This window comes from Paramisgurnus dabryanus, chromosome 13 (assembly GCF_030506205.2).
Source record: "Paramisgurnus dabryanus chromosome 13, PD_genome_1.1, whole genome shotgun sequence".
Lineage (NCBI taxonomy): Eukaryota > Metazoa > Chordata > Actinopteri > Cypriniformes > Cobitidae > Paramisgurnus > Paramisgurnus dabryanus.
The window spans coordinates 7,009,082-7,031,528 of NC_133349.1; the positions used below are offsets into that span (position 1 = coordinate 7,009,082).

General features: G+C 36.1%; 1 protein-coding gene across 1 annotated transcript; it reads right to left on the reverse strand.

Annotated features, from left to right (window-relative positions):
* Positions 1-396: 396 nt before the first annotated feature.
* LOC135717703 (uncharacterized) lies at positions 397-21,876 on the reverse strand. The gene is made up of 11 exons (XM_065239894.2): positions 21,701-21,876; positions 21,119-21,275; positions 20,974-21,045; positions 20,622-20,698; positions 19,786-19,886; positions 15,763-15,879; positions 14,831-14,905; positions 6,252-6,390; positions 1,894-1,976; positions 1,626-1,722; positions 397-1,336 (listed from the first exon to the last, which is right to left on the reverse strand). Exons 1-11 carry the CDS (start codon positions 21,761-21,763, stop codon positions 1,169-1,171), a joined length of 1,149 nt encoding a protein of 382 aa, XP_065095966.1. The 5' UTR covers positions 21,764-21,876; the 3' UTR covers positions 397-1,168.
* Positions 21,877-22,447: the final 571 nt, after the last annotated feature.

The following is a 22,447-nucleotide window of genomic DNA, read 5'->3' on the forward strand; positions in this document are numbered from 1 at the left end:
GTGGATAATAGCAGAATTATAGATTGCCGTAAAAACTTGTCAGGAAAGTGTTGTTTCTGTTATTGACAAGATAACTCATCAATGCCAGGGAAAGAGTTAAATAAAAAATATTGTAGTATACTTGAATATTTACTGTAAAAAAAAAAAAAAAAACTACACTTTTAAGTTGATCAAAACCTTCAAAAGTCTTTTTGAACACTACACTTTCTTGTTTTGGGACAACTTTGATGAACTTATATCTACTTTAAATGTTGACAAAAATTCTTAGATGTGGTGAATATTTTGACATTTACATCGTAAATAAAACAAACTATAGTGTTTACTATGTTTTACCAATTTACTGTAGTTAATATTACAGAATACAGCAGTATTTACAGCAGGAGTTTACAATAAATACCTCAGATATACAGTATTTTTATGTTGGACATATTAAAGCAACACTATGTAGTTTTTTTTTTACCTTTAAATAATGTCTCTAAAATTATTTCAGTGATAGAACAACTTTTAACTGGACAAATTGTACTGTTGCTGCAACCTGAGCAGCCTCCTAGCTGCTACAAGCACACTCTGAAAGTGGCGGTGGAGGGTAGGAAACACAGCCCCGCCCCTCCCCCTGCCTGCAGAAGAGTGTCTGATACCAGGCACTGTTGCGCTTTCAACCACATGGGGGAGCTGCAAGTCATTTTTACATGGAAACTACATAGTGTTGCTTTAACATTGTTGTGTTTAAATCATTTCAAAACCTATTTAAAGGGTATTGTTTTTATTATTAATATTTACCTCCCCCCCACAACCTGCTCCAAACCCCTGCTTACCCTTTGGTCCAGAAGTTGCAGGTATAAAATAAATATTTTTCATAAAGTAAACAAAATCTATTTTAGACTATTAAGATTTATGTGAAATATGACACTGATATGTTTTATTCAACACTCGAAAACATTCATTTACAATTCAAAAGCCTCCTGATGTAAACAGTCAGATAAATAATTTGTGCATAAATGTACAAATCCATCAAAAACAAACTGCAATGCTATTTTGTTTCCAGCAACAACATTAAAGAACAAACTTTATTCAGGCTCTTGCATCATCAAAGAGAGCATCAGTGCTGTGAAACTCTTATTGAATGAAACCGTGTTGCTGTAACTGAGGCCACATATTTCAAAACCAATCATTGTTTCTTTTGATTGTACTGCTTTTGTGACACAAGCTTATATAAATGCTGAATTACTAAGGATGGATTTTTATAGATCATGTGACGATCCGCTCCACGAATCTGAATGCGATTGGCACGAGGATAAGACCGCTCCAAAAACTCACTCTGCAGTTCTGCAACCACCTGACATAAAGAGAAGACACAAAATTAAAGGGATAGTTTACCTAAAATGAAAAAAAAAAATCTTGTTCATGTTGTTCTAAACCTTTATGAGTACACAAAAGTAGATATTTTGATAAATGATGGTAACCAAACATTCAACAGCACCCATTGACTTCTATTGCGTGGGACCATCATTTATCAAAATATCTGCTTTTGTGTATAACAGAATTAAGAAACTCAGAACAACATGAGAAAAACTTCATTTCACCCAATAGAGTTCACAGAAAGCAGACATGTATACGACTCTAACCTGGTTGAGATCTATAGGCAGTTGTTCATCAAAAGATTCTCCAGTGATCACATGCACAGATGTCTTGCTAGAAAGAGGCTTGTATCTCGAGATCTCCCTGAACGTTTAAAATGCATACAAACAAAGATGGCACCCTTTTATTAGCATGATTAGATATTTATTTTGTAAATGGTGCAAAACTACGAATATGCAGTTGAACACAAATGGCGGTTGATTTAATATCTAATGCATTGGCATTGATGTATTTTCATTATAAACGGTGTTTTACCTGACTTGAGCGGCACTCTCATTGAGAAAGAAATGCTCGTCGACTGTAGCACTCTGGTGGGCGGGGTTACATAACAGATATTTCTGAAAAGAGAAAAATGATAAACAGCTATTTATTTATAATGATTTGTTTGCGAGACTATCCCCTGGTTTTACAGATCCTAGACTAAGACACTGAGCTCGACTGAAAATAACTTACACTGACAGATCTTAAAATATGACTGTGCCTTTCATTTGTCTCAAGATCTCATCTTTTTCTAAGGTATGCTTAAACATCCCGTTCTTTCTACGTTTTTGAAGCTTTAATCACAGTGCTCAATATAACATGTGTTCATGTTTCACGTGTAAAAAAACTTAGTATTATTCACACAATTTCTTATCTGTATAGCGCTGTTTCACTGTCCTAAAAACGGACTGATGTCTTCCTTGTTCTATGAAGTCCCTCCTTCAGAAATACATATCGAGTTCTGATTGTGTAGTTTGTTTGGTGTGTTGTGATTTGACAGCAGCTTAGCTTAGCAGAGCCGTTTGAGCCAAAGCTGGCGACTGACGTATTCCTGTGGGCGGAGTTAAGTCAAAAACATTTTTATTGACGTCATTCAATCAGGAAATAGAGGGCTGTAGTCCAAACCGGCCGTTCGCTGTAGGCTTTGAAATGGGAATACTGTTAAAGAAAATATATCGCCTGGCAATGAACTTTGAGCTTTATCATTTTACAGGTATTATTTATGCTATTATAGCAACATTACACACTAACTAAAGTTTAATACATATAATCATCCCACGTAATGTAAAGAGCATTCTGTAAAAATATAGCCTCGATATCTTTAATATTTTCAAAGATTGAAATCTTTTAATCTCATTGTTAGACTATGATACTTTAACCTGGATTTCACAGACAGGGTCACATTTGGCCCAAATGGTTCTTCTATGGCATTGTGAAACTTTTTTTGAGTGAATTTTTCACTCTTTCCCTGCAAGCATTTTTTTTAAGTTGCCAGCACAGACATTTTTTATTATTTTTACAAAAATGTTATGCCTTCCTGTAGAAAAATATTATTTTTAAAAATATAAACACACAATTTATTAAATGATAGAACAGAGCCTCTGCTTCATGCTATCTTCATTAGTTCTCTTTTTAAGACTTCTAAAAAATGTGTCCGTTTATTCAAAACAGTGTTGTTTTTGGCAGCCCTTTTAGTTGTAGTCTTAATCTTTTGGACGAAAATGCTTTTTAGTTTTAGTCAGATTTTAGTCACTTATAAACTTGATATGTTTAGTCAAGTTTTAGTCGACGAAAACACAGAAAGGTTTTAGTCAAGTTTTAGTCCATGAAACTCGAAAGCGTCTCGTCATGTTTTCGTCACCTAAGAGACATTTTTAGCTAGCTAGTCATCGTCACGTTAGCGTCATAAAAAAATAGGTGCGTCAACGAAATAATTTTGTTATAGTCATCGTTGACGAAAACAACACTGATTCAAAAATACCAAAAAAATATTAATAATTATTCTGACATAAAATACCAGTTAAGAAATTCAGTGACATATAAGCTGTTTTGTTTGTTACGTTCCTGACAATGTTTTATTCCAGTGATATTATTCATTAAATTAATATTATTCTTCACTCTTTCAGACCCCTATTTATTACATTGTACACAAAGAGGGAGTGATTGTGATTATTCAGGGTTTGTTCAGTTCAGTAGTGTTGTAGTAATTGTGTCAAAAACAGAAGTATAACAGTAAATAAAAATCGGTTCAGCATACCAGTTATTGGGCACATAAGCAGCCAAATATTTGGTATCGGTATCAGTTTTAAAAAATCTGTATCGTAAAAACTTGTCTTTGGCAGGGAATCGTTTTCTGCTAATTGTCGAGATAACTCCTCAATAGCAGGTGTTGACCATGGCACTGCTTCTTGAAAGCATTGCAATTAAAAAAGCATTTTTAATTCAATTTACATTAAAATGTAATGAATGAAGACCTCAACTCAAATGTGTCAAGTTAACACTCGAGTCAAGTGCACGGGGGGAGCAGACCCCTTTCATACAAAACAATCGCTCATTAAGAGGGACAGTCGAATTAAATGTCAATAAACATTTCAAGGGCCACAATTCTTCTCTCTTAAACATGAAAGGCTCATGTGAGCACTAATTACTATTTGATTCCCGTGCTTTCTTTTGTGGCGAACTCGTATGTGAGTGCAGTGGGCGACCGTCTTTAAAATACCGTAATGTGATTTGCAGTTGACACATGCTTTTACAAGTCAACATGACTAAAATAAAAACATGGTTTAGACTGATTTAGCTGGTCTTAGGCTGGGTGAACCTGCTTTGCTTGTGCATTAACTATGCTGAGAAAACAGTTTTTGTCTCTTGCAAACGGAGATATTTAAGACTTAGTTGTTTTTGTTTTTTTCTAAATCTACCGTTACAAAGAAACATATTGCTTCCGTTTCATGCGTTTAATCTTTTCCAGACAAATGAGACAGATGTCTTAAAAACAGCGTGTCTGTTTTTATGCAGATAGGGAGAGGGATGGGCACGTATGAAATAAGAAATTCACCTGTACGCATCATCACTGCCTTCCTCTCGTGCATTAATTATTTCAACCTCCCTATAAAGGCAGAACATTCCTCCCCAATCGCCTCCTCCGTTCCTCAGGTCAACCTTTCATTCATGTCGTAAATGGGAATCTGTCGCTTTTTGAGGGGAAAAGGGGCCATTCAAAATTCTAATAAATGTTTTGCATATTCGTGGCCGCATGTTAACTTGCATGAAATTGGGTGGAACTGGAGCGAGGCAGGCGGACGTACGCTTCGACTGTTTCGCGTCGTGACCCGAGAAACCCCGTCTGAAGGCATTTTTCTGACAGCAGCTTCTCACAAACGTCCAGGAAAGTTTTGGGACGTATCAGACAGCTGAGCATTGAAGACGTCCATGTTGCTTGGTGATTAGAAACAGCTTATGCAACAGCTCCACCATGTGGTCATGTCGTAAAAGACTGGAGCAATGACATTTATATAACACTAAAGGGATTGTTCACCCAAAAATGAAACTTTTGTCGTCATTTTCTCATCCTCTAAGTTTCTTTTTTCTGATGAACACAAAAGAAGATATTTTGATAAATTATTGTAATTATTGTCTTCCATAGTAGATCAAATAAATACCATGAAATTCAATTGGTACCGTCAACTGTGTACTAACCATCATTTATCAAAATAATCTTCTTCATCATTTATCACAATACTTCCATAATATTTGTTTTTCCTACTATGGAAGTTACTATGGTGCGCCTGTTTTCTGCTTCATTACAAATATCTATCTTTGTCTTCAGCAGAGCAAATAAATGTATCCAGGTGTGTAACATCTTAAAGGAATATTCCATTTTCTTCAAAGAAAAATCCAGATAATTTACTGACCACCATGTCATCCAAAATCTTGATGTCTTTCTTTGTTCAGTCCAGAAGAAATTATGTTTTTTGAGGAAAACATTGCAGGATTTTTCTCATTTTAATGGACTTTAATAGAGCCCAACATTTAATACTTAACTCCACACTTAACGTTTTTTTCAACGGAGTTTCAAAGGTCTATAAACTGTCCCAAACGAGGCATAAGGGTCTTATCTAGCAAAACGGTTGTCATTTTTGACAAGAAAAATAAAAAATATGTACTTTTAACCCACAACTTTTTGTCTAGGTCAAGTCCAGCGCGACCTAATGTAAATGCGTAGTGACGTAGGGAGGTCACGTGTTACATATATAAATGCACATTTGCGGACCATTGTAAACAATAAACTGACACAAAGACATTAATTGGTATCATTCCACATACAACAACGTAGGAACGGTCCTCTTTCTCAACACTTGTAAACACTGGGGCGGAGTTTCGCGTTCGTCCTCTGTGACCTCTTGACGTATTGCGTGGGGTCACGTTGGCCCATCAGGACCGGATTTAAACGAGAAGTTGTGCTTTAAAAGTGTATATTTGTTATTTTTATTGTCAAAAATGACAATCGTTTTGCTAGATAAGACCCTTATGCCTCTTTTGGGACAGTTTATAGTCCTTTGAATCTCCGTTGAAAAAAAACTGTTAAGTGTTGAGTTAAGTATTAAATGTTGGGCTCTATTAAAGTCCATTAAAATGAGAAAAATCCTGCAATGTTTTCCTCAAAAAACATAATTTCTTCTCGACTGAACAAAGAAAGACATCAACATTTTGGATGACATGGTGGTGAGTAAATTATCTGGATTTTTCTTTTAAGAAAATGGACTATTCCTTTAAGGGGGAGTAAATAATGACAGATTTGTGATTTTTGGGTGAACTATCCCTTTAAGTGCTTTGGGACTGTAATGCAGACCAACCTGTCGCTGTCCAAGCTCCTCCGGGATGTTTTCTCCTTGAATGACAGGCTTCAACAAACCCATGATAATAAGCAGACGACTCAAACCTGCGGCTGCGGAGAACTGCATCATCTGCAGGGATGGAATCAGGTGAGAGTACCTGTAAACATACATCAATATGAGATCTAAACATTATGAAAAATAAGATTTCACAATTTTTAGCTGACAAACTTTTAACTTGCTGTCAGATTTCAACATCCTGTGACTTTTAGACTAAAAGGGGCCATGTCACAATACTTTTTAAGATGTCAAATTAATCTTTGGTGTCCCCAGAGAGCACATATGTAAAGTTCTAGCTCAAAATACATCTACATCTTTTATTATAGCATGTTCAAATTGACACTTTGTAGATGTGTGCAAAAGTGTGCCATTTTGGGTGTGTCCTTTAAAATTCAAATGAGCGGTGCAAACACTGATCACAATGATGGTGGTTTGTTGAAATTGAAACTCCATTGTGCTGTCAATTATTTTCTCTCTCTCTCTCTCTCTCTCTCTCTCTCTCTCTCTCTCTCTCTCTTTCTCTCTGCACTAAATGGCAGTGCTGTGGTTGGATAGTGCAGATTAAGGGGCGGTGTTATTATAATAAGAGCTCCTTATGACATCAGAAGGAGAGCCAAATTTCAACAACGTATTTTTTCACATGCTTGCAGAGAATGGTTTACCAAAACTAAGTTACTGGGTTGATCTTTTTCACATTTTCTAGGTTGATAGAAGCACTAAGGACCCAATCATAGCACTTAAACATGGAAAAAGTCAGATTTTCATGCCATGGCCCCTTTAAAGGGACACTCCACTTTTTTTGCAGCAGGCGCAGTGATATTACGCAGCACCCAAAAATAGTCCCCTTGGTAACTTTCAATAGCAGGGCTATATTTTCAGGAACTGCATCATATTGCGGAAGTTAAGTGATGCAGTTTTGGGTAATTTTGAAGCTTAAAGAATTTCTGATTTCCCATCCACTCCCATAATAAACAAAAAAACACAAACGGTACTCTAAAAAATGTAAAAATCTACATTTAGGTTCTGAAGAGCAAAGAAAGACATTGGGAGTTCAAACAACATTTAGTTTGGGGTGAACTATCCCTTAAAATCTAAAAAAATTATATAAACATTTAATATAGATAAAGATAACAGCAAAAAGATTTGGAACGTGAAGGTGTGTAATTAATAACAGAAGGGTCATTTTTTTGGGTAAGATATATTAAAATAAACAGTACTGTAGCTTTTAACTCTTTCCCCACCATTGACGAGATATCTCGTCAATCAAGAGAAAACGCTTCCCCGCCAAAGACGAGATTTTCCGTCTTTCCGCAATACCGCTATTATCCACCAGGTGGCGCCCTTCCGCAACTTTTTAAACCTGGAAGTATTGCCCTATGGCAAGCTGCTGCATATCAGTGTCTGCTTTAAAGATCGCTCTGAATGGGAACTCTATGAAAAGTCCGTCACAGAAATGGAATTATCTCAGCTTTTTGCTCAAAATGTGGTGTTTTTGCAGAAACCTACCCATATTCAAAAGCTGATTACAAAAGAACTGTACTGAAAGCAGAGGGTCTGTTCTTTCATTTGGTATATTGTTTGTTTATATATTTGAAGAAGAACATTTTCTGGAAGACATTAAACTTTTGTGAAAATCATGAAAAACGCTGGCGCTGGCTGGCAACTTTTTTTAAAACGCTGGTGGTGAAAGAGTTAAGTTAAAGGTGCTTATAAGCACTTAGCATTTATTTTTTCCCTTTATATAGTCTGAAGAACCTTTTCCCCTACATAAAACTGTATTTTTAAGATTGTATGCAGCATATGTGAAATTACCAGAATTGCTTAAAGTTAATCTGAATCTCTAAACAAACTAAAATTGTCACACTCGTATAAAATCATAACCTAATTTATATCCTTCTAAAGTTAAACATGAAAAGTTAAGTTAGCCAGAGTTGGAATTGATCTTTTTAAAAACATTTTCCCAAAGACATTTCTACCTTTCTCTTTAAATAAACCATTATTCACAGCATTTCATCTGTCAGCATTTCTAGCCTAAACACAGCCGGTATCAACCCGGCAATTTGATTCGGAGTCAAATCAGTAGGTTCGCTCGGATGCTTTTTCACCTGTCCCTTTTTTCTCCATTTCCTCATTCTCTTCGTTCCTCCAGTGCTAATTCTGTGCGGTAGGTCTGGATTATGTGCGGGAAAGCATGCGTGTCAAAGGGAAATTTAGCGAAGGTAAGACAGCCACGATAGGCGGATGAATTAAACAGATAACAGAAGTGCAGACGTCTTGTCAAGTAAAATGCCTCAGTGATGTTGGTCATTTTCCGTTCCATTCTCTCTCTCGCTCTCTCTCTCTCTCTCCTTAAGCATGACAGAAAACTATCTAAATGAATAAAAAAGTGATGAAATGACTTTGGCGCTGTGGACTTTCTGCTTTTTGACTTCCCATCTGGATTAGTGCAGGCTGAATGGAGTCTGTTTCTTTTGTAAGAACTAACACATGACTGTCTGAATGTTTCTCTCTCTACACACACACACACATAAAAAAGGCATTGATAAGAGTTCATCTGAATTTGCATGGTCCTGATGAATTATGACTTCTACTTTGTGTTGACCAATCAGTCAGATGTAAGAGACGGTGCTCCTGTATAGCTAAATGGTAAAGCATTGCGTTAGCAGCACTAAAGGTCATGGTTTAAACCCAGGAGCACATATACTAACATTACAAGGTGTAAAGAAAATGTATCAGTTTGTATGTTCACTGGGTTCGAACCCATGACCTTTTGCACGGTTAATGCAATGCCACCGAGCTTTACAGGATATGTTTTAAATAAAAAAAAATTAAAATATAAAAAAACGAAATGATACTTTTAAATATGGCATATACAGTATACAAAACAGTTATATCTCTTTTCATTATTTTTTAAGCGCTTTGCAAGAATGACTGTCTAATGTTTAAATGGTTGTGCATGAGTCTATGTCACCATCATTGATCTATTGTGCCAGTACTAAAACATATACACTCTTTCCCCAGCCCTAAACTCAACTACAGCTACAAAAAGGCATAAATATACAGAAACTAAGCAGTAAGTGCACTTTTGAGAAATGCCACAAGGGGGCAGTCAAGTTTCACTTTTAGTTAATACTGAAGGTTAAAGCAGGGGTGGGCAATTCATTTTCCCAGTTGGGTCCGCATGAAAAACTGTGACTGCTGTTGGTAGCCACACCAATAGCCAGGAATTAATTTAGCTTAATATTAATTTTATTTATTTATTATTAATTTATTACTGTAGTTACAACATCTAACCCTTTTCCACATTAACCATAACATTAGTAACCATAGTTTTTTTTTTTTTGTAGTGAAACTATTGTAACCACAAATTTACAATCGTCTTACTATAGTAAGCAGAGCTTAACCATGATATTTATACTTAACTCATTCGCTACCAGCTATTTTTTGAAAAGTTGCCCACCAGCATTTTTTGTGATTTTTACAAAAGTTTGACAAAATGCCTTCCAGGAAAATTTTCTTCTAAAAATATATAAACATAGAAATATATCAAATGAAAGAACAGACCCTCTGCTTTCAAACAAAGAAACAAAACATTGAAAAAAACCGTTTCATCCTGTTTATATTTTTTTCTCTGCTTATAAACTCTTAAATATGGAAATTTGTCTTTAAAAATGTAATTGCATTTTTGTGAAGAAATTTTGTTAGAGATCAGATTCAGAACGATTATTAAAACATACACTGAGTTTAAAATGAGTAAATTTTGGCTTCAGTTTTTTCATAAAGTGCCATCTAGTGGATAATCGCGGTATTGCAATTTAACATGAAAATTCTTCAGATACATGTTTTTTATGCAAATGTTCCTCTTGGCAGGGAAAGAGTTAAACTACAAATGGAAATCAATCCGCCCAAAACATTACTACACATTTAATAAATATTCTATAGTATATATGCTATAGTAGTTAAAGGGGCCATTGCATGAAAATGTTAGCATTGCCACTTTGTAGGTGTGAGCAAAAATAGGTCATTAAAATTTGGCTTTCATTATGATGTCATAAGGATATCTTATTAGAATAATACCGCCCCCTTAATCTGCACTATCCAACCACTGCACTGCCATTTAGTGCAGAGAGAAAGAGAGAGAAAAGAAGGACTTGACAGCACAATTGAGTTTGAATTACAACAAACTACCATCATTGTGATCAGTGTTTGCACTTCATCCGCTCATTTGCATTTTAAAAAACACACCCAAAACGACACATTTTTGCTCAAACCTACAAAGTGGCAATGCTAACATTTTCATGATATGACCCCTTTAATATTCATAAGGAACGTGCATGACCAATAAACCCTTTCATTCTTCAAAATAGCAATACTTTCTTGAAAAATCAGATGCACCACCTTCTGTTCGATACTGATGAAGTATTTTGATATCCATACTTTGCTAAACATGCAAGTCCACTTTTCTTTAGTTTTCCATGCTCATTTCTTATTAATTCATGTCATGGCAGCGATGAGTTAAATATACAGCACTGCACCGGATTATATTTGTATTGCACCATAAATATTTTTTTTTACCAAAATCCTAACATAAATGCAGTGATATTTAATATATTTAAAAACTGCCTCGCATTCTGTTTAAAGTATGGACCATGGGCCACTGTTTGCCCACCCTTGGCTTACTTTAATTTGAGCTTATTTTAATTGGAATGTCTGATAGAAAGTGACTGTTGATTTTATCAGCCGTGTTAAGCACATCCATACTGTGCTGCTTCCTGATTTTTGTACTTCAGCTTCATTCTGCTGTTTGATAGATAGGATGCACAGACAGAGAAGACTTTATCTTGGGGAAATCCCTCTCAAGAGACTTTAGAAAAAGACAACTCTGACAAGTTTGTGTGTGCATGCTATTTTTTACCGACACAGCCACTTCTGTTATTTCTGTCTGCATCTCTTTAAACCTCTATGCATCTGAAATCAGCTGTTTTTTGTGTTACCCCAGCAAAACATCAAGCACAGAAAGAAGGCCACAATCTGTTCTCAAGCAGCCGTATTTGAGAGGACTGGAAAATCAAACTAAACAGCTCATGGTGGCGATTGTGTTTTGGAACACAGGTTTGTTGATGCTTAAAGGTGGCTGAGGTGGTAAACCCAGCTGGTTTACCACCTAACCCAGCTAATCACCAAAAACGTTTCCAAGGCATAGTTGACCCTGCGCCACAAAACTATAAATTGCACAGCTATATTTGAAACAACAGCCAACAATACATTGTATGCGTCAAAATATATATTTCTTTTATGCCAGAAATCAGGATATAAAAGATGGTGTGTACATTTTAGCAGCATCTAGTGGGGAGATTGCGAAATGCAACCAACGGCTCACCCCTCAATTTCAAAACGCATATGGTAGCCGCCAGAGGACAAACATGTTGTCATCTGTAACAATGTATGGACGAAATGTGCTCATACAAGTCGTCATACATCAATTGAAAGCTTCTCTATTCAGCTTTTCAATGATGTATAAATCTCAATTTTAAAAAAATGTACCCTTATGACTGGTTTGTGGTCCAGGGTCACATTAACTCTCTCCACGCCATCGACGAGTTAACTCCTCAATTAAGAGAAAATGCACCAATGACCAGTTTTTCCGGCAATTCGTATTTCCGCTATTATCCACCAGATGGCGCACTTACCCAACTTATAAAACCCAGAAGCAACAGTCAAACTCTGTGTATGTTTTCATCATGGCTCTGAATCGGATTTCTATCAGAAGTCTTTCACAAAAACACAATTATCTTTTTAGAGAAACCTACCCATATTTGAGAGGTGATAAGAGAACAAATGAAGGTAGGATGAAACTTTTTGTTTTGTTTTGTTTAATACCAAAGGATCTGTTCTTTCATTTGATATATTGTATGTTTATATATTTAAAGAAGAACATTTTCTGGAAGGCATTACACTATTGTGAAAATCATAAAAATGCTGGCGCTGACAGGCAACTTTTTTTAAAACTCTGGCAGGGAAAGAGTTAAGATGCTTTATTCGCCACTGATTTTCTTGTTGTATTAAAATAAAGATAGATTCTGCTTTAAAAGCCACCAATGAAAAGCCAGACGATTCCCATGATCCGGCATCACACAGCATTATCTCATCTATAAAAAGATTTATTGAAACTCAACTTTCCCACACATATCAATGATTTGCTGGGAAAAGTCCTATTTTTATCTCTAGCTACTGAGAGTGACTCATTTCGTAACAGAAGTCATTTCAGAGTGAACCACTGCTAATGAATCGTTTTTTGATGTAAAAATCCTACTGGGACGGGAATGTGCTGATAAAGTTTTACTGTCTTCAGGTTCAGTGGACACTAATAGCTTGAATAGTAGACACATGAGACTTTTTAAATGGAGAAGGAGAGCAATTAAAACACGGTATAGTCAGGAAAACAACGTCAAAAATGTAAAAAAATTTAAAAGCAGCTCTGTATTCTAGCGAAATAAGCAACATAAGCAAACATTTTAGTATACCGGTATCTGAAAAGCATGAAATGGAGTCAACTTTATTATTTTTTTTTCTGTTTGCTGTCACTTTTTGCTCTTTCAAAATGTCACAACAGCGTCCAAACATAAAAGATTCAATGTCCATGAAAAAAGATTACATCACTTAAATAGCGTACTTCCACATCAAACAACCATTGTTTAAATAATGGGAATGCTTTTCTCTGGGTATTTTAGCTTTGATGCATAAAAAGTAGCTGATCGATAAGCATGAAATGAAGTGTAGAATAACTGCAGTAAAATGGGATTTTTATAAAATATCCCATGGATTATTCCCATCTGCATGGCGGCTCTAAAATCACGACGATATTAATTCCTCAATGATTTCATTTTCCATTGCCTAGCCATCACATAATCGCAAGCAGATATATTTAATGCATCTTTAACATCTTTAATTTCAACCGCTGGCTCTTTATGATTTAAGTAACATCAGTAATAAAACTCATGTGATACGGATATTAACTTGAGCCTTGAGTTAATATCCCTATCATTTACTTTACTGTTTCCTGAGTAATTGGATCGCGTATACACCGTCTTGTACTCAATGGAACGAGCGTCTATTAATCAAAGCGTAATTGTGCAGACTTTCTAGATAAACGTCCAGTCATGTCCAAATGATTCAATCCGGGTATATTCATTTCTAATCTAACGGAACTCATTCCAATAGCATAATTCCGATAAATAATAAAAGGTTGGAATTTATTAAATGGGATAGGCTCGGAGAAGGAAGAAAGGATGTTTAAAACAGCACGGAAAGGATCTCGAAGGAATTGCGATCATGTCCCAGCTAAATCATTTCAATAGGAGGCTGAGTTAGGGCAGGAAATGCGACTCTATTTCCTTCTTGCTGCCATGGAAATTGAATATCTTCCGCGTGCTTAACTATGGATATAAACTGTGACGGCTGTTGCTGTAAATAACCATGTAATTGGAACTGTACATGGCTGTATTAATATTTAATGACTGTATATATATGTGACCCACTGCTGCTTTTGGGTACTAAAGAGAGAAAGTGTTATTTGACATGCCACAACTTTTCTTCCCTTCAAAAATGAGATAGGCCTAATTAGAGGTGTCACGATTCTCAAAATCCTCTATTCGATTACATTTTTGTTTAGATGGTTTTTAGACTAGACTATAATATCTGATCTTGTGTTTGTTTTCCTGCTTGGCAAGCCGACCGGACGTGACATGAGCAGGTGGCAGCATCGACGATTCCATTTTTTTTTATTCAGAGTTCAAGGTTGTGACTTAATTTTGATCGATTTCGGTTTAAAATTGAAATCGTGACACCCTTAGGCCTTATAATATTGATCGAATGCTCTTGGCACCATCAAATACTTTCGCTTCAAATCCACTTAATCCCGGCCTCATATGTGTTAAACATTTGAACTTTTAAAATCTTTCCTAATATTGGTTTAATTTAAAGGAAAAGTTCATTTAAATATGACACAAGCGAAATTCAAAGTCACTGAGATGACGTCATATTTAAACGTAGTCGTTGATCTGTAGACCTCGACGTGCAGTGACATCATCACTCCTGACTACTCCCCCTCTCTGCCTAAAAAATCGACACCATACTTACTCGTGTAACCACTCATGTAATTAAATAGGGAAAACATGCAAGTGTTTGGTGGATTCTAAATTTATACCTGTTTGGATCCTTAGAAACGAATGGGGTTAGGCTAAATGCTAACACATTGGAGACGCGCTGTACAAAGATCAAGTGCACGCATTGAAAAAAGATAGGTTATATTAATTCATCTAAGTTGACGTAAGAACATAGTAAATTATTGAAAAACTGTGGTGTTTTCCTTTAAATTAAAGTTGACTTGGCTTATTGAATTGTGTCAGTACTGCAACATTAATGACACCCAATGGAATTGCTTTGAATTTATGCTAATTGTTTCAATTATTTTTTAAACATTTCTTTCTATATACCAGCAAACATTTGTCTCTCATTCTCTCTTTTATTCTCTCTCTCACCAGTACTGCTGCCACTTCTTCTCTTCAAAGACATCTTCTGGGATCGGATCGATCAACACCAAGTCAGACACTTGCCTGAAGAGACACAGAGGCAGTCAAAGGACCACACAGAGGATGTTTGAAGAACTCAGATAAGACCTCACACACACACATAGCCAGCTCTTCCAGTAACAAGAGAGAAATGAACAGCATCTCCATCTATCGTGTGAGATTGATGAGGTCAGAGCCACATCAGGGACAATATTTTTAGTCCTCGGGCGAAACGAAGCTGACACAGCTAAACTTATGGTTGTGCATTAAAACATAAATCTGTCATATGAAGGGGTGATGGTGAACTGAGAGGTTCTTCTGGTTATGTAAAAATAAAATAAAACCTTGTTAGGCCATAAACATACTTAACAAAAGTACCACTTGACATTTTTGTTCTATTAAGGTTATATTAAGTTTTTTTATAGTCCTGTGAAGAATGCAAAAGTTTTATTTTTAAAATAATATTATTATTGACTTGTATTAGCCCTGTTTTCCTACTATCTATGTCTTCTTGAGGACAACACTGAAATACTTAAAAACATAAAAAACTGGGATTTAATTTAAATTTATTTCTATTGCACTTTTCACAATTTTGCATTGTGATAAAAGTACCTTAAGATAAAAACAGGCAAATATATTTAAAAAAGACTTGTATATAAATAAATATACAGAATATATGGTATTATTACAAAATATAAATTTGCAATACCAACTGCAACTGTTAAATTCATAGTGCTATCCAACAATCCAACAAATCACGTTTATCAAATATTTTTCATTAAATGTATATATTATCAGTAATAACTCTAAAAATCGTTGTCTGTAGGATTGAAATCGCAACATAAATATTCACAATATAAAAAGCAATAAATACATGTTATGCTTTTAAACAGGAAACGTACGTGTCATGAATGTGGCTGTAAAACCTGCCGTTGAGCGTGCCCAGTTCAGAGCCAACCAGGATGAAGGGCGTGGCTAGATCTGCAGCCCTGACCAATCGATGGAGATCATCCACCATCCTGAGGAGAGGACAGGATGACAGGCAGGACAGGTTCATGTGAGTGAACTCACCTTGCACTTCATTTATCACAGGGATACATAATGATACACGTATACACTCGCCCACTGCCCCAGACTCTCGCTTATTAATTAGCAGAGCGGTCAGCCGTGTTACATGGAGGACAAACTGACCCCAAAACCAGAGTCTGACACATAAAATTAATAAGCACTGTGCACCACGAGACACTAACAAGTCCCATTCCTGATATCCTCATTAACAGAGATACCATGAAGATTCAGTGGGCATTTGTAATATACTGCTTAACATCTTTTAAATAGGCAAAAGATATTACAAAAGTAAAAAGAAATAGATGAGTAGAGAAACAGAATAGTCCGATAGATTGTCTTGCTAAATGCAATAAACAATTCCTGCTGCATACTATATTTAACAAAGTAGGTAAAATAGATGTTGCTTTTACTTAGTCACATGTAAAAATAAAAGGTCGAGTATATTGCATTGTGGGATAAAGTAGGCAAAAACTTGGATGACCTATACTACTTGCTAAATTTTAAAGTGTGCATTCGATGGAAACTTTAGTATCCCATGAGGCCACACAAGCTGAGCAGCCGCCTAATAAAAAAAAAGTATTCCTTGTGATTTAATTCTACTTGTTAAACAACACATACGTTAATTGCTGATCGGATAACATCATAAGTCTTAGGACATAGGTCACTGTAAAAAAAAATCCTTGCTGACTTTCCTTGAATTCATGGTAAATTCATACCATGCCTTTCAAACCTATATTTCGGTTACCCAAAGGTATCAGACATAAGAGAAAAAAAGACCAATGATAACAACTCCCCTGTCTCTCACTTTAATGCATGAAGATATGTTACCATGTCAACAACAACAAGATAAGGGTGACTTCACATGTAAGATGAAAAAGGCTTGAAGGCAGGACATTGTGTTGCCAAGGACAAGGACACAGAGATTGCTCTTCTGTGGTGTGATCAAACTAGGCGGCCAGAGGATGTGATTGTGAAGGACCGCAGACTTAAAGATACCCATAGGTGAATTAAACCTGGTAATGTGCAAAGGGCACTAGCGAGTGGTTTCTTTTTTATTTCGATTTTGTTGAGTATACAACTATCAAATCTTTATTCTTAAGTAAAGGTAGTGGCCAAAAGTGATGTCCAGGGGGAAACCCTTGCTTTAAATGCCACCTCAGGTTAGCATCAAAATATGAGGTGTATGGTACAAAATAAACAAAACACTAAACTTTTATTTATTTTATTTATTGGTTTATTTAACAGGGACAATGCAGTAAACATTGCTACACTTTCAAGCAGCCGATGCTCTACATATAGGCTTCTAGCCAAAGGCTAATTTGCAGCCCCAGTCCCTGGTTAGGCTTTTTTAAGAACAATAAAACAAGAAATCACACAAAAAAAGCTGAGTGAAAGTTAAAAACAAAATCAAAACCAACAAACAAACAAAAAAATAAACCAAAGCGGAGACTTTGTTTGCATTTTCAGTTCAGTTGGCAGGCTGTTCCAAAGCAGTGTACCTTGAACTGAAAATATGGATTGTGCAAATTTTGTTTTTCTCTTTGGTACTATGCAATTCTGGTTAGTTATAGCTCTTGTAGTCATCCCCTTACTACTCTGTTTCAATATTAATTTGCATATAATGTCTGGAGCAAGATTATGTACACATTTAAAAACCAATTTAATAAGAGACAAACTAATAACATTTTCATAACTAAGCAGACTATGTTTTTGTATAATTTTGCAATGATGCCATTTATTTGGTTTCTTGTCCAGAATTTTTAGTGTTTGTTTATATAAAGATCTAACAGGTTTAATAGTCAGTTGAGAAACCTGACTCCAGACAGTCACGCAATAAGATAAATTCGAAAAGATCATTGCATGCATATACAACTTAGCTGTTTTTAGAGATACATACGGGCTAATCATGTAAAAACAATTCAAATTTGATCTGATTGTTTTACACAGCCTCTTTACATGCACATCAAATTTTAAATGAGAATCTAAAATAACACCTAAATATTTAAAATTGTTAACTGTCTCTATTGCCTTTTGATTGATCTTAATTATAAATCCACCCATTTCCTTCCGTCTTATTGAAAAACACATTGAGACAGTTTTTGAGCAGTTCAAAGTCAAACAGTAGGCCTGTTTTCACAGACAAGGCTTAGCTAAAGCCAAGACTAGGCCTTAGTTCAATTAAGATTTTTAAGCATCTTTAACAAACTTGCCTTAAAAAAAGATGTTACTGGTGTCTTGTTTTAGTATCTGTCAGTGCAAGATATTTTCGGTTAAACATGTATTTTGGTCTAGGACTATCCTTAAGCCTTGTAAGAACAAAAATGTAACACACCAAACGTGTAGCATCGCGTTGCTCGCTCTAGATTACTTGCAGGATTTAACTTTGTGTCATGCAAATTTTTCGCTTGAGTTGAATATTTTTAACTCGCGCGAAGGCACGTTTGAGGCGAATAGCACTTGTTTTCGCAGCAATCGCACCACCCAATTCGCGTCATTCACATCGCCCCGCGCGAGGATGCGTATTATCGTGTCTTTGCATTGACTTTGTATGTAATCTACTCTCGCAAATCATTAAACTCAGACGCGGGGCATCGCGTTACTCGCTCTAGATTACTCGCGGGATTTAACTTCGTGTCATGCAAATTTTTCACTCGAGTTGAATATTTTCAACTTGGGCGAAGACGCGTTTGAGGCGAATAGCGCGTGTTTTCGCGGCAAACGCGCCACCCATATCGCAGCAATCGTGCCACCCAATTCCCGTCATTTACATCGCCCCGTGCGAGGATGTGTCTTATCGTGTCTTAGCATTGACTTTGTATGTAATCTACTCTCGCAAATCATTAAACTCAGACGCGGGGCATCGCGTTACTCGCTCTAGATTACTCGCGGGATTTAACTTCGTGTCATGCAAATTTTTCACTCGAGTTGAATATTTTCAACTTGGGCGAAGACGCGTTTGAGGCGAATAGCGCGTGTTTTCGCGGCAAACGCGCCACCCATATCGCAGCAATCGTGCCGCCCAATTCCCGTCATTCACATCGCCCCGTGCGAGGATCTGTCTTATCGTGTCTTTGCATTGACTTTGTATGTAATCTACTCTCGCAAATCATTAAACTCAGACGCGGGGCATCGCGTTACTCGCTCTAGATTACTCGCGGGATTTAACTTCGTGTCATGCAAACGCGGCAAACGCGCCACCCATATCGCATCATTCGCATCGCCCCACGCGAGGACGCGTCTGATCGCGTCTTTGCATTGACTTTGTATGTAATCTACTAGCGCAAATCGTTGAACTCGCATCTGGTGTGAACCCACAGACTCGAGCTTTAATATTTGACCACTGTTTTACAAAAGATAGAAGACCGTCATTTCTTAATTAGAGTTAGTACAACACTGTAGCTGAATGTAACAATGCCAAGATCATGAACTACTAAAACACATGAACTGATATCAATGTATATGCAAATGATAACAGTGATACTATAGTGAGGTATCTTATTCTTGCATAATGCAAAGGGAAGCAAATGTTTAGAATCCAATATCAGGGCATCACAGTAGTTTCTTGCTGAGAGATAACAAGTGAATGTTAAAGGCGGGGTGCATGGTTTTTAAAAAACACTTTGGAAAAGGGAGTTGGGCCGAGTACCAAAACACACTTGTAGCCAATCAGTAGTAAGGGGCGTGTCTACTAACCAACATCGGTGCCTGGGTTGCGTATGTGTGGGGCGGGTCTATCAAAAAAAGTCCAGATTCTATTGGGTAGGGGAGTGTTTGTTTAGGTGATTTCAAATATCAACATTGGCTTTCAGAGATCATGCACCCCGCCTTTAAAGTAGAGATTGTAAGACTTTTCATACCTTCCAGTGGTTGACATTCCCCAGACTTTCTCCGTGCCTGTGGTTTCATTCTCCAGGGTTCTTCGGCTAAAACCAAGACCAACTCTGTCATAGGTGCACACCTGAGAAACAACAGAGCACAGCTCATGAAGGTCCTAATTGGAGACACTTTTGCACATTTTTATTCAAGTGTGAATTTGTTGGCCTCCGGTTTCCTTAAATTGGATCTTAAAGCAATACCCTGTATACTCCACAGGACACGGACTCTTGTACTTTATACAGGTCCAGTCAGAGTTTATTATGTGAACAGGCTGGTAGTGAATAGTAGTATGGTAGTATGCTTTTATTGGTTTTACAAAAACAGACAAAGCGTACATTACAAAACAGCAAATAATTGAATAAATAAGTAACATGATCAAAAGATGGAAATGAAATTAAATAAAATACTACTTTGTTTACAGATAGATGCATTAAATTCTTAATTTATTTCATCCTTAAGTAGAAAAAAAATCAATATATAATTATGGCTTTTTCGGTAATGACTTTGCATACTGTACTGTGCATCGATTTTTTTTTGTCTAAATAATAACTGTGACTCTGCTTTGTTTATTCACACCAGTAAAATGCTTCTTGTTTTAAATTAAACATCTATTGTTTATACTGGCACAATAAAAATCATTGACAACATAAGCACTTTAGAACGCTCATACATAATGATCTTCTTACAGGCGATTATTTTTGGAATAGCAGAGATAAAATATCTGTATACATGAATCATATTAATATGTGCCACACTCATACATCAATGGTAGACATTCAGATCCAAACATCCAATACTACTTTGTAAACTGACTGACCTTTGTTGTTAATGACAAACTCTCCTGAACATAGTACCAAACATCTGAAGACATCCCTGCTGGAGCATCAAGAACCACTGAAACAAAAAAAATTAAACCCATTTAGTCAAACCTCTATTACAATGTACACAACATTGTGAGCATTTGGCATCATCTAAGGGACCACATTTTAAAATTAACAATAGGTGGTTGGTACAGAGTCAGACGGATTCTGGAGAAAACAATTAAAATGGAAAAACATGAGAGCACATAAAGTGACAGTTTAGCTGAATTAGACATTTAAGAAATACATTTCATTAGCTTACAAGGTCAGACTATACTGACAGGTGTTCAAAATATGCATATAACCTACCAACTGGTTGTCCATGTCCTTTGCACAGCATGTGGATCTTTTGGCCCAGACCAATATCTATTAACTGAGCGCCTACAAATTGAAAGACATGTTAAAACATCTTAAAATGCTCCTGTGCGCCTCTTAAGAAGTTATGATAACCCACCTGTCTCTGACAGCACCTGTCCTTCTCTCTGTAGGGAGGCATAGTTTAGGAAAGCTGGAGTGAAGATGAGGAAGAGCAGAATCTTCATCCAGAAGGACACAACAGACCAGCAGCTCCTTTGAGGCACAGTAACACTAGTGTCCTGTGCTGTCTGTGTCTGTGGATGGATAGTTGGCATTACATTTCAGTAACTATATTGTGATATTACTCAACAAAAACAGCACTTTTCTAGTTAACGTACTGTAAAAATGCATGCACTTTTTATAAGATGCATATTTGTCATATATCTTTTAATTTTGCATCAGTAGAAGTAGTTTTAGCAACATCAAGGTTGTGGGTTCAATTATTACGAAAAACATGCATAGATTAAAAAAGAATAAAAATGTTTTCAGTGTGCTTTTACAAAAACGTTTCTGTTTAATGCATAACGTAACTAGCTAAATTCATCACATGATTCCACAAAAATTGTTAGAAAATAAATGTGCCACAGTATTTACATCGTAACTTACTTCCCATGGTACAACTTTCTGAATAGGGTAACTTTTCAGTAGTGCAACTTTACACATGCCTATACTTTAATACCTTTTTTCTGTCAGATTTGACACCGTCGCCATCTTCTCGTACGTTGGTCCTCTTGCGGAGCATATTTTAATATTTTTCACACAAATATATTTTAATATATTTCACACACAAGACTGATTAATACATGATGCTACATTAGTATGAATGAGATGAAACAACACATGGGATACTTCCGCATTGACGGAGTCCAGTGAGGTACAGACCGCGTTTCGTTACTCTGCGGCGAACGCGCAAATTAAATAAAATGTATAATACTAATAATATAAATATCCATATAGGGTATGTTTATGGACAAAGTAATTTTTTATAATTCATATATTTATTGTTTTATGTTATTATTTCTTACAAGAAAAATTATTTCGACATAGTTTTGTTTTTTATAAAATACGATAAATAGGCTACTTAGTTATTGTTTTAGTAAGTAATATTCTTCATTATTTTGCTTCATTTATGCTTCTAATGACAGTTGGGACGATACAACTACACTAAAGTATAACTATAAATGTAAAGTACCTGTAGGAGGCGCTATGTGACATTATTTCATTCAGTTTAACCAGTCATCTTAAATCACATTCTGATCTGTCTTAAAGCATATCCTGATTATGTCTAGCAGAATGACAAACAGGATCCGTGGAGAGATGTTGCAGGCGGTGCTTCACTTCAAGTGAATATTTAGTGTGACTGAAGATTATAAAGGTCATTTACAGCACAGCTTTCTGTCACACAAGGTTATTCATGATGAGTGTC

What these genes read in the sequence shown, in the direction of transcription:
- LOC135717703 (XM_065239894.2), bottom strand. Translation starts at nt 21,763, where the DNA reads ATGCTCCGCAAGAGGACCAACGTACGAGAAGATGGCGACGGTGTCAAA. An exon ending in AGGACATGGACAACCAGTTG is followed by an intron (nt 20,699 to 20,973) that starts GTAGGTTATATG and finishes TTTTTGTTTCAG; the next exon opens with TGGTTCTTGATGCTCCAGCA. An exon ending in TGCCTATAGATCTCAACCAG is followed by an intron (nt 1,337 to 1,625) that starts GTTAGAGTCGTA and finishes TCTTTATGTCAG; the next exon opens with GTGGTTGCAGAACTGCAGAG.